The 12,855-nt window shown below is 66.2% G+C and overlaps 1 protein-coding gene across 1 annotated transcript; it reads right to left on the bottom strand.

Annotated features, from left to right (window-relative positions):
- Positions 1-268: 268 nt before the first annotated feature.
- Positions 269-8,511, bottom strand: ACHE (acetylcholinesterase (Yt blood group)). The gene is made up of 3 exons (XM_074571830.1): positions 6,931-8,511; positions 4,531-4,697; positions 269-665 (listed from the first exon to the last, which is right to left on the bottom strand). Exons 1-3 carry the CDS (start codon positions 8,475-8,477, stop codon positions 544-546), a joined length of 1,836 nt encoding a protein of 611 aa, XP_074427931.1. The 5' UTR covers positions 8,478-8,511; the 3' UTR covers positions 269-543.
- Positions 8,512-12,855: the final 4,344 nt, after the last annotated feature.

Genomic DNA, 12,855 nt, shown 5'->3' with positions numbered 1-12,855 from the left:
TGGGTGCCGATGGTGGTGCCCATGCGTTGGGATGCCACCGTTGGGTGCCGGTACGTTGGGGTGCCCATAGCGGTGCCGGGGTGCCAGTGTTGGGGTGTTGGGTGCCGACGTGGGTGCCGGGGTGTTGGGGTGCCAGGGTGCCGGTTTTGGGGTGCCAGGGTGTCAGTTTGGGGGTGTCAGGGTGGCAGTTTTTGGGTGCCAATGCCAGTTTTTGGGTGCCGATGGCGGTGCCGATGCGTTGGGATGCCACCGTTGGGTGCCGGTGTCGGGGTGCCGCTGGCGGTGTTGGGGTGCCGGTGTCGGGGTGTTGGGTGCCGATGTGGGTGCTGGGGTGTTGGGGTGCCAGGGTGCCGATTTTGGGGTGTCAGGGTGGCAGGTTTTGGGTGCCGATGCCAGTTTTTGGGTGCCGATGGCGGTTTTTGGGTGCCGATGGCGGTGCCGATGCGTTGGGATGCCACCGTTGGGTGCCGGTGTGGGGGTGCCGGTGTGGGGGTGCCGGTGTGGGGGTGCCGGGGTGCCAGTTTTGGGGTGCCGGGGGGGGGGTCAGAGGGGGTGGCACCGCTCCTGCCGGCTGTAGAGCTCGAACTGGCTCTTCCAGCGCATCATGTAGGAGCTCCAGCGGTGAAACTCCAGCCGCCATTGACGTTCCGCCTCCTCCATGGGGCCTGGACCCACAGCGGGAACCCCCCCCCCACCCCCCCCCGACTCCCGGCTCAGGTGGGGGGACCCCAAAACTCACCTCGGCACCCCAAAAAACCCCCCCACCCCGAGCCCCCAGAGCCACCCCAAGCCCTGGTGGAACATCTCCGTGGGGCTACACCAAGACGGGAACCCCCTAAAACTGCCCCCCAGCCCCCCAAAAATCACTCCAGCCCCCCCCAAAATGACCCTGGGCCCCCCAAAACTGACCTCAGCACCCCAAAAAAACCCCCCCACCCCCCACTCCGGCCCCACCCCGAGCCCCCAAAGCCACCCCGAGCCCTGGTGGAACATCTCCATGGGGCTACACCAAGACGGGGATCCCCTAAAACTGCCCCCCAGCCCCCCAAAAATCAGTCCAGCCCCCCCAAAATGACCCTGGGCCCCCCAAAACTGACCTCGGCACCCCAAAAACCCCCCCCACCCCCCCACCCCGAGCCCCCAAAGCCACCCCGAGCCCTGGTGGAACATCTCCAGGGGGCTACACCAAGACGGGAACCCCCTAAAACTGCCCCCCAGCCCCCCAAAAATCAGTCCAGCCCCCCCCAAAATGACCCTGGGCCCCCCAAAACTGACCTCGGCACCCCAAAAAACCCCCCCACACCCCACTCCGGCCCCACCCCGAGCCCCCAAAGCCACCCCGAGCCCTGGTGGAACATCTCCATGGGGCTACACCAAGACGGGGATCCCCTAAAACTGCCCCCCAGCCCCCCAAAAATCACCCCGGCCCCCCAAAAATGAGCCTGGGCCCCCCAAAACTGACCTCAGCACCCCAAAAAACCCCCCCACACCCCACTCCGGCCCCACCCCGAGCCCCCAAAGCCACCCCGAGCTCTGGTGGAACATCTCCATGGGGCTACACCAAGACGGGAACCCCCTAAAACTGCCCCCCAGCCCCCCCAAAATCACCCCGGCCCCCCCAAAATGACCCTGGGCCCCCCAAAACTGACCTCGGCACCCCAAAAAACCCCCCCATCCCCCACTCCGGCCCCACCCCGAGCCCTGGTGGAACATCTCCGTGGGGCTACACCAAGACGGGAACCCCCTAAAACTGCCCCCCAGCCCCCCAAAAATCAGTCCAGCCCCCCCCAAAATGACCCTGGGCCCCCCAAAACTGACCTCGGCACCCCAAAAAACCCCCCCATCCCCCACTCCGGCCCCACCCCGAGCCCCCAAAGCCACCCCGAGCCCTGGTGGAACATCTCCATGGGGCTACACCAAGATGGGAACCCCCTAAAACTGCCCCCCAGCCCCCCAAAAATCACCCCGGCCCCCCCCAAAATGACCCTGGGCCCCCCAAAACTGACCTCGGCACCCCAAAAAACCCCCCCACCCCCCACTCCGGCCCCACCCTGAGCCCCCAAAGCCACCCCGAGCCCTGGTGGAACATCTCCGTGGGGCTACACCAAGACGGGAACCCCCTAAAACTGCCCCCCAGCCCCCCAAAAATCAGTCCAGCCCCCCCAAAATGACCCTGGGCCCCCCAAAACTGACCTCGGCACCCCAAAAACCCCCCCCACCCCCCCACCCCGAGCCCCCAAAGCCACCCCGAGCCCTGGTGGAACATCTCCAGGGGGCTACACCAAGACGGGAACCCCCTAAAACTGCCCCCCAGCCCCCCAAAAATCAGTCCAGCCCCCCCCAAAATGACCCTGGGCCCCCCAAAACTGACCTCGGCACCCCAAAAAACCCCCCCATCCCCCACTCCGGCCCCACCCCGAGCCCCCAAAGCCACCCCGAGCCCTGGTGGAACATCTCCATGGGGCTACACCAAGACGGGGATCCCCTAAAACTGCCCCCCAGCCCCCCAAAAATCACCCCGGCCCCCCAAAAATGAGCCTGGGCCCCCCAAAACTGACCTCAGCACCCCAAAAAACCCCCCCACACCCCACTCCGGCCCCACCCCGAGCCCCCAAAGCCACCCCGAGCTCTGGTGGAACATCTCCATGGGGCTACACCAAGACGGGAACCCCCTAAAACTGCCCCCCAGCCCCCCCAAAATCACCCCGGCCCCCTCAAAATGACCCTGGGCCCCCCAAAACTGACCTCGGCACCCCAAAAAACCCCCCCACCCCCCACTCCATCCCCACCCCGAGCCCCCAAAGCCACCCCGAGCCCTGGTGGAACATCTCCATGGGGCTACACCAAGACGGGAACCCCCTAAAACTGCCCCCCAGCCCCCCAAAAATCACCCCGGCCCCCCAAAAATGACCCTGGGCCCCCCAAAACTGACCTCGGCACCCCAAAAAACCCCCCCATCCCCCACTCCGGCCCCACCCCGAGCCCCCAAAGCCACCCCGAGCCCTGGTGGAACATCTCCATGGGGCTACACCAAGATGGGAACCCCCTAAAACTGCCCCCCAGCCCCCCAAAAATCACCCCGGCCCCCCCAAAAATGACCCTGGGCCCCCCAAAACTGACCTCGGCACCCCAAAAAAACCCCCCACCCCCCACTCCGGCCCCACCTCGAGCCCCCAGAGCCACCCCGAGCCCTGGTGGAACATCTCCGTGGGGCTACACCAAGACGGGAACCCCCTAAAACTGCCCCCCAGCCCCCCAGTGTCACCCCAGATCCCTGATGCCACCTCCCCCCCCATGTCCCCACGTCCCTGGTGCCACCTCCCCGTGTCCCATGTCCCCGGTGCCACCTCCTCGTATGTCCCCACGTCCCTCCTTCCATGTCCCCCATGTCCCCCATGCCACCTCCCCGTGTTCTCCACGTCACCCACGTCCCCGGTGCCACCTCCCCGTGTCCCCCACATCCCTCATTCCATGTCCCACGTCCCTGGTGCCACCTCCCCATCTCCCACATCCCTCATTCCCTGTCCCCCATGTCCCCGGTGCCACCTCCTCGTGTCCCCCATGTCCCTCCTTCCATGTCCCCCACGTCCCCGGTGCCACCTCCCCACGTTCTCCACGTCGCCCACAACCCTGGTGCCACCTCCCCACGTCCCATGTCCCTGGTGCCACCTCCTCGGATGTCCCCCGTCCCTCTTTCCATGTCCCATGTCCCCGGTGCCACCTCCCTGTGTCCCCCACGTCCCTCCTTCCACGTCCCCCACGTCCCCGGTGCCACCTCCCCACGTTCTCCACATCGCCCACAACCCTGGTGCCACCTCCCCATGTCCCACGTCCCCCAAGTCCCTCCTTCCATGTCCCCCCTGTCCCCCGTGTCCCCCATGTCCCCAGTGCCACCTCCCCATGTCCCCCACGTCACCCACGTCCCTGGTGCCACCTGTCCCATGTCCCTGGTGCCACCTCCTTGGATGTCCCCCATCCCTCCTTCCATGTCCCATGTCCCCGGTGCCACCTCCCCACGTTCTCCACGTCGCCCACAGACCTGGTGCCACCTCCTCCTGTGTCCCACGTCCCTCCTTCCATGTCCCGAATGTCCCCGGTGCCACCTCCCCGTGTTCTCCACGTCACCCACAACCCTGGTGCCACCTCCCCATCTCCCACGTCCCTCCTTCCATGTCCCCCACGTCCCTGGTGCCACCTCCCCACGTTCTCCGCGTCGCCCACAACCCTGGTGCCACCTCCCCACGTCCCATGTGCCCGGTGCCACCTCCCTGTGTCCCCCACGTCCCTCCTTCCACGTCCCCCACGTCCCCGGTGCCACCTCCTCCTGTGTCCCACGTCCCTTATTCCATGGCCCCGGTGCCACCTCCCCACGTTCTCCACATCACCCACGTCCCTGGTGCCACCTCCCCACGTCCCTGGGGCCACGTCCCTGATTCCACCTCCCTCCCCCGTCCCCGGTGCCACCTCCCCTGTCCTCCCCCCGTCCGTCCCCCCCCCCATCCTTGTCCCCGTGTCCCCGTGTCCCCTCACCGGTGACGTTGAGCAGCTTGGGGAGGAAGCGTGTCCAGAAGGCGCAGGCCTGGGCGCGCAGCCCCTGGGCCACCGCCAGGGGCCGGGCGTTGAGCCGGGCGTAGCGTTGCCCCGCGGCCGTGTAGAGCGGCCACCGCGGCTCCTGCTCCGACGCCTCGTTGGGGTCCCTGCGGGCGCGGCCTCAGCATGGCCCGGGGCACCCGCCCACCCCACCCCACCCCACCCCACCTCACCCCACCTCACCCCAGTCCCGTCCCACCCCATCCCATGGGTTCCTCACCCATCCCATCCCATCCCATCCCATCCCAACCCTTCAATCCTACATCTCCGTAGGCTTATCTCCATCCCTTCATCCATCCATCCATCATCCGTCCCTCCAGCCATCCACCCACCCAACCCTTCAACCATCTCCGTGGGGTTATCTTCATCCCTCCCTCCATCCCTCCATCCCTCCCTCCCTACATCCAACCATCTCCGTTGACTGATCTTCATCCCTCCCTCCCTCCACCCAACCCTTCAACCATCTCCGTAGGCTTATCTCCATCCCTCCCTCCCTCCATCCACCTCTTCACCCGACCATCTCCGTTGACTTATCTCCATCCCTCCATCTCTTCATCCAACCATCCACGTTGACTTATCTCCACCCCTCCACCCATCCAACCAACCCTTCAACCATCTCCATAGGCTTATCTCCATCCCTCCCTCCATCCCTCCCTCCCTCCATCCAACCATCCACGTTGGCTTATCTTCATCCCTCCATCCATCCACCCAACCCTTCAACCCTCTCCGCAGACTTATCTCCATCCCTCCATCCCTCCCTCCATCCAGCCATCTACCTTATCTTCACCCCTCCATCCCTCCACCCACCCACGAACCCTTCAACCATCTCTGTAGACTTATCTCCACCCATCCATCTGTCCCTCTGTCCCTCTCTCCATCCATCCAAGCAACCCTTCAACCATCTCCATAGGCTTATCTTCATCCATCCATCCATCCATCCCTCCATCCCTCCCTCCATCCAACCATCTACCTTATCTCCATCCCTCCACCCACCCACCCAACCCTTCAACCCTCTCTGTGCTTATCTCCATCCCTCCATCCATCCAACCCTTCATCCAACCATCTCCGTAGACTGATCTTCATCCCTCCATCCATCTGCCCACCCCTTCAACCATCTCTGTAGGCTTATCTCCATCCCTCCCTCCATCCCTCCATCCATCCCTCCCTACATCCAACCATCTACGTTGACTTATCCCCGTCCCTCCCTCCATCCACCCAACCCTTCAACCCTCTCCATAGGCTTATCTTCATCCATCCACCCCTCCCTCCATCCATCCATCCCTCCACCTCTTCATCCAACCATCTCCGTTGACTTATCTCCATCCCTCCATCCACCCACCCAACCCTTCAACCCTCTCTGTAGACTTATCTCCATCCCTCCCTCCCTCCATCCATCCATCCATCCACCTCTTCATCCAACCATCTCCGTTGACTTATCCCTGTCCCTCCCTCCATCCACCCAACCCTTCAACCATCTCTGTAGGCTTATCTTCATCCATCCATCCCTCCCTCCATCCCTCCCTCCCTCCATCCATCCACCTCTTCACCCGACCATCTCCGTTGACTTATCTCCATCCCTCCCTCCATCCAACCAACCCTTCAACCATCTCCGTAGACTTATCTCCATCCCTCCATCCCTCCCTCCATCCCTCCCTCCCTACATCCAACCATCTCCGTTGACTTATCTTCTTCCCTCCCTCCATCCAACCAAGCGTTCAACCATCTCCGTAGGCTTATCTTCACCCATCCATCCCTCCCTCCCTCCATCCCTCCACCTCTTCACCCGACCATCTCCGTTGACTTATCTCCATCCCTCCCTCCATCCAACCAACCCTTCAACCATCTCCGTAGACTTATCTCCATCCCTCCATCCATCCCTCCATCCATCCCTCCCTACATCCAACCATCTCCGTTGACTTATCTTCTTCCCTCCCTCCATCCAACCAACCCTTCAACCATCTCCGTAGGCTTATCTCCATCCCTCCCTCCCTCCATCCATCCATCCCTTCATCCAACCATCTCCGTTGACTTATCTCCATCCCTCCATCTCTTCATCCAACCATCTCCGTTGACTTATCTCCATCCCTCCATCTCTTCATCCAACCATCTCCGTTGACTTATCTCCATCCCTCCCTCCATCCAACCAACCCTTCAACCATCTCCGTAGGCTTATCTCCATCCCTCCCTCCCTCCCTCCATCCATCCCTCCCTCCATCCAACCATCTCCGTTGACTTATCTCCGTCCCTCCCTCCGCCCCCCCGCCCCCCCCCCCACTTCAACCATCCCCGTGGGCTCCCCGCCCCCTCTCCGCCCACCCCCCCCCCCCCCCCCCCACCTACCCGGTGCGGGCGAAGTTGCCCCAGTAGCGCATGATCCTGCGGCTGAGCTGCTCCTCCTCCCCCGTGTAGTTGAGGTGGGGGTTGAGGGGTTGCCCGAAGACGAACTCGATCTCGTAGCCGTGCGGGACCCCCATCCAGGGGGGCCACAGCAGGTTGGAGGCCCGGTGGTCGAAGAGGTAAGCGTAGACCGTCCCCCCCCTCTCCGCCCACCGCTGGGCGAAGTGCATGAGGGGACACACCACGTTGTGGTCCCCCACGATGTCGTCCAAGGCCTCCCGGTTCTTCACGGGGTTGTCCTGGTCCAACCAATCCGTGTACTGCAAAACCACCGCCTCGGCCGCCAGCTCGTTGGCTTGGGGCACCCCCAACCTCACCCCCCCTAAAAACTCCTCCCGGCTAATCAAACTCTCGTTATCTTTCCCGAAACCCGGCACCCCGTAAACCAAAAAATAGGTGCCTTCGTCTTGGACGGCTCCCAGCAGCACCTCGGCGTCGGGCCGACCCCCGGCCGCCAGCAAAGCTTCGGGGGCGTCCGCCAAAAACTCCCCGTCCACCACCGGCACGAAGGCGAAGCGGAAAACGCCTTGTTGAGGCAAAACGGCCGCCTCCTGCTCCACCAGCTCCGGCGGCGCCTTGGCGCGGAGACAGGCCAACAGCTCCGTCTCGTTGCCGTTGTTGCCGCCGCCGCCGCCGCCGCAACCCACCAGTTTGCCCAAGGTGGCCGCCCGGCGCCTTCCCTCCGCCGCCCCCACGGTGGCCCAGGGCCCGTTGGGGGAACCGCTTTGGAGGACGGCGCGTCGGAAGAGGGTCCGACTGCCGGGGGAGAGGAGGTGGAGGCCGATGGAGGCGGCGCCGGCGCTCTCGCCGAAGAGGGTGACGGCGGCGGCGTCCCCTCCGAAGGCCCCGATGTTGGCCTGGACCCACCTCAGAGCCAACCGTTGGTCCAACAGCCCCACGTTACCCGGAGCTTCGGGGTGTCCCGGCAAAGCCAAGAACCCCAAAGCCCCCACGCGGTAATTCATGGAAACCACCACCAGCCCCTCGGCGGCCGCCAGGTACCGCCCGTCGTAGACGTCCAAGGAGGAGGCGCCGCTGTAGAACCCCCCGCCGTAAATCCAAACCAAGACGGGAACCGGCGCCGTGGGGCGAGGGAGCGGGACCCACACGTTGAGGTAGAGGCAATCCTCGCTCATCTCCCGGTTGGGATTCCACATTTCGGAACCGCCGAAACCCGGGAACATGGTGTCGACGGCTTGGTAACAGGCGTGACGGTAAGAGGAGGCGTCCAGCACCCCCCGCCATGGGGCGGCCGGACGGGAGGGTTGGAAACGAAGTCGCCCCACGGGGGGTTCGGCGTAAGGGATGCCCAAAAACGCCCCCACTTCCCCCGTCGCCCCCGCCGGCAGGCGGACGCCCCGCACGGGGCCGGCCGAGGTGGGCACCAGCAGGTCGTCGGCGGCGGCGGCGGCGAGGAAGAGGAGGAGGAGGAGGAGGAAGAGCAGGAGGAGGAGGGGGACGGGGAAGGGCGACGCCGGCCGGACCCCCATGGCGCCCGAGGCTGCGGAGAGAGAGAGAGAGAGAGACGTGGGGTCGGAGGGGGGGGGCATCGGTGGGAGATCGATGGGGGATCTATGGGGCTGGGGGGCTGCCATGGGGCTGGGGGGCGGCACCTCGGGCGGGTGTCAGTGGGAGATTGATGGGGGATCTATGGGGCTGGGGAGCTGCCATGGGGCTGGGGGGCTGCCATGGGGCTGGGGGGCGGCACCTCGGGCGGGTGTCAGTGGGAGATCGATGGGGGATCTATGGGGCTGGGGGGCGGCACCTCCGGGGGGTGTCAGTGGGAGATCGATGGGGGATCTATGGGGCTGGGGGGCAGCCATGGGGCTGGGGGGTGGCACCTCGGGCGGGTGTCAGTGGGAGATTGATGGGGGATCTATGGGGCTGGGGGGCAGCCATGGGGCTGGGGGGCCGCCATGGGGCTGGGGGGCAGCACCTCCGGGGGGTGGGTGTCAGTGGGAGATTGATGGGGGATCTATGGGGCTGGGGGGCTGCCATGGGGCTGGGGGGCAGCACCTCGGGCGGGTGTCAGTGGGAGATTGATGGGGGATCTATGGGGCTGGGGGGCAGCCATGGGGCTGGGGGGCTGCCATGGGGCTGGGGGGCGGCACCTCCGGGGGGGTGTCAGTGGGAGATCGATGGGGGATCTATGGGGCTGGGGGGCAGCCATGGGGCTGGGGGGCGGCACCTGCAGGGGGTGTCAGTGGGAGATCGATGGGGGATCTATGGGGCTGGGGGGCAGCCATGGGGCTGGGGGGCAGCACCTCCGGGGGGTGGGTGTCAGTGGGAGATCGATGGGGGATCTATGGGGCTGGGGGGCAGCCATGGGGCTGGGGGGCGGCACCTCGGGCGGGTGTCAGTGGGAGATCGATGGGGGATCTATGGGGCTGGGGGGCAGCCATGGGGCTGGGGGGCGGCACCTCGGGCGGGTGTCAGTGGGAGATTGATGGGGGATCTATGGGGCTGGGGGGCTGCCATGGGGCTGGGGGGCGGCACCTGCAGGGGGTGTCAGTGGGAGATCGATGGGGGATCTATGGGGCTGGGGGGGCTGCCATGGGGCTGGGGGGCAGCACCTCCGGGGGGGTGTCAGTGGGAGATCGATGGGGGATCTATGGGGCTGGGGGGCAGCCATGGGGCTGGGGGGCGGCACCTGCAGGGGGTGTCAGTGGAGATCGATGGGGGATCTATGGGGCTGGGGGGCTGCCATGGGGCTGGGGGGCAGCACCTCCGGGGGGGTGTCAGTGGGAGATCGATGGGGGATCTATGGGGCTGGGGGGCAGCCATGGGGCTGGGGGGCAGCACCTCCGGGGGGGTGTCAGTGGGAGATCGATGGGGGATCTATGGGGCTGGGGGGCTGCCATGGGGCTGGGGGGCAGCACCTCCGGGGGGGTGTCAGTGGGAGATCGATGGGGGATCTATGGGGCTGGGGGGCAGCCATGGGGCTGGGGGGCAGCACCTCCGGGGGGGTGTCAGTGGGAGATCGATGGGGGATCTATGGGGCTGGGGGGCAGCCATGGGGCTGGGGGGCGGCACCTCAGTGGGACGGGATCTATGGGGCTGGGGGGCACCTCGGTGGGATGGGATCTATGGGGCTGGGGGGCAGCCATGGGGCCAGACGCCTGCGTCCCAGTGACTCCCAGTGCCCCCCCCCCCCCCCCCCCGGGCTGGGTTCTGGGAAGCCCCCCCATAGCGACTCCCCCCCCCACCCCATAGGGACCCCCCGCCCTATAGGGCCCACCCCATGGACAGCCCCCCCTCCCCATAGGGACCCCTATATGAGACACCGTCCCCCCCCCCATAGGGACCCCGTCCATGGACACCCCCCCCATAGGGCCCCCCCCCATAGAGACCCCCCCCCCAGGGACCCACCCCCCATAGGGCCCCCCCCATAGGGACCCCCCCCCCATAGAGACCCCCCCCATAGAGACCCACCCCCCCCCATAGGGCCCACCCCATAGAGACCCCCCCATGGGAACCATCCCCCCCATAGAGACCCCCCCATAGAGACCCACCCCCCCATAGGGCCCCCCCCATAGAGACACCCCCCCATAGGGCCCACCCATAGAGACCCCCCCATGGGAACCATCTCCCCCCATAGAGACCCCCCCCATAGGGCCCACCCCATAGAGACCCCCCCATAGGAACCATCCCCCCCATAGAGACCCCCCCCCCATAGGAACCATCCCCCCCCCATAGGAACCATCCCCCCCCATAGGGCCCCCCCCCCATAGGGCCCACCCCATAGAGACCCCCCCCCCATAGGGACCATCCCCCCCCATAGGGCCCCCCCCCTATAGAGACCCACCCCCCATAGGGCCCCCCCCATAGAGACACACCCCCCCCATAGAGACCCCCCCCATAGAGACCCACCCCCCCCCATAGGGCCCACCCCATAGAGACCCCCCCATGGGAACCATCTCCCCCCATAGAGACCCCCCCCATAGGGCCCACCCCATAGAGACCCCCCCATGGGAACCATCTCCCCCCATAGAGACCCACCCCCCCCCCCATAGGAACCATCCCCCCCATAGAGACCCCCCCCATAGAGACACCCCCCCCCATAGGGGCCACCCCCCCCCCATAGGGAACACCCAGGAGGGCTCCCCCCCCCCCCCCCCCATAGGGACCCCCTATATGGGCCCCCCCCCCCATGTGCCCCCCCCGTCCCAGCTGTGGGGCCGGGGCAGGTGGCGGCTCCCGAAATAGCCCCAAAAATCCCCAGCGGAAACTTGGGGGGGGGGACATGGGGGGGGGGGACACGGGACACACGGTGACGACACCCCACAGCGACACCCCAGCCCCATAGATTTGGACCTCTAGGGAGCCCCGGCCCCACAGATCCGGCCCCACGGATCCCCGCCCCATAGATCTGGCCCTATAGGGAGCCTCGGGCCCTATAGACCGGGCTCCGCGGAACCCGGGCCCTATAGATCTGGCCCCACAGGGACACCCCGGCCCCATGGATTTGGATCTATAGGGAGCCCCGGCCCCTATAGACCTGGCCCCATAGCTCCCTGCCCCATAGTGGGCCCCAGCCCCATGGATCTGGCCCCAGAGAACCCCGCCCCATAGATCCCTGCCCCATAGGGGGCCCCTGCCCCTATAGATCTGGCCCCAGAGAACCCCGCCCCATAGATCCCTGCCCCATAGGGGGCCCCAGCCCCACGGATCTGGCCCCAGAGAACCCCGCCCCATAGATCCCTGCCCCATAGGGGGCCCCTGCCCCTATAGATCTGGCCCCAGAGAACCCCGCCCCATAGATCCCTGCCCCATAGGGGGCCCCTGCCCCTATAGATCTGGCCCCAGAGAATCCCGCCCCATAGATCCCTGCCCCATAGGGGCCCCTGCCCCTATAGATCTGGCCCCAGAGAACCCCGCCCCATAGATCCCTGCCCCATAGGGGGCCCCTGCCCCTATAGATCTGGCCCCAGAGAACCCCGCCCCATAGATCCCTGCCCCATAGGGGGCCCCTGCCCCTATAGATCTGGCCCCAGAGAACCCCGCCCCATAGATCCCTGCCCCATAGGGGGCCCCTGCCCCTATAGATCTGGCCCCAGAGAACCCCGCCCCATAGCTCCCTGCCCCATAGTGGGCCCCAGCCCCACGGATCTGGCCCCAGAGAACCCCGCCCCATAGATCCCTGCCCCATAGGGGGCCCTGCCCCTATAGATCTGGCCCCAGAGAACCCCGCCCCATAGCTCCCTGCCCCATAGTGGGCCCCAGCCCCACGGATCTGGCCCCAGAGAACCCCGCCCCATAGCTCCCTGCCCCATAGGGGGCCCCTGCCCCTATAGATCTGGCCCCAGAGAACCCCGCCCCATAGCTCCCTGCCCCATAGTGGGCCCCAGTCCCACGGATCTGGCCCCAGAGAACCCCGCCCCATAGCTCCCTGCCCCATAGTGGGCCCCAGCCCCACGGAACTGGCCCCAGAGAACCCCGCCCCATAGATCCCTGCCCCATAGGGGGCCCCGGCCCCTATAGATCTGGCCCCATAGGGACACCCCAGCTCCTGTACAGCCAGCCCCATAGATCCCCACCCCATAGCGAGACACCCCCCCCCCCCCCATGCTCTATAGGGAGATGCCCATCCCCTACAGACCCTGCCCCACGGATTCCTGCCCTATAGGGGGACCCCCATCCCCTATAGATCCACAGAGAGATGCCCATCCCCTACGCACCCAGCCCCACAGATCCCGCCCCATAGGGACCCCTGCCCCTATAGAGACCCCACCCCCTACAGATCCATAGGGAGACACCCAGCCCCACAGAGCCCTGCCCCACAGGGAGACCCCAGCCCCTATAGATCCCTAGGGAGACGCCCATCCCCTATAGACCCCCGCCCCACAGATCCCTGCCCTATAGGGGGAC

The sequence above is a fragment of the Larus michahellis genome, unplaced genomic scaffold (genome assembly GCF_964199755.1).
Source record: "Larus michahellis unplaced genomic scaffold, bLarMic1.1 SCAFFOLD_589, whole genome shotgun sequence".
Lineage (NCBI taxonomy): Eukaryota > Metazoa > Chordata > Aves > Charadriiformes > Laridae > Larus > Larus michahellis.
Note: the sequence above shows the minus strand (reverse complement) of the source record. Positions and strands in the feature narration are given on the sequence as shown.

What these genes read in the sequence shown, in the direction of transcription:
- ACHE (XM_074571830.1), bottom strand. Translation starts at nt 8,477, where the DNA reads ATGGGGGTCCGGCCGGCGTCGCCCTTCCCCGTCCCCCTCCTCCTCCTG. An exon ending in GGCAACTTCGCCCGCACCGG is followed by an intron (nt 4,698 to 6,930) that starts GTAGGTGGGGGG and finishes CCGCGCCCGCAG; the next exon opens with GGACCCCAACGAGGCGTCGG. An exon ending in CAAGCTGCTCAACGTCACCG is followed by an intron (nt 666 to 4,530) that starts GTGAGGGGACAC and finishes CTGTGGGTCCAG; the next exon opens with GCCCCATGGAGGAGGCGGAA.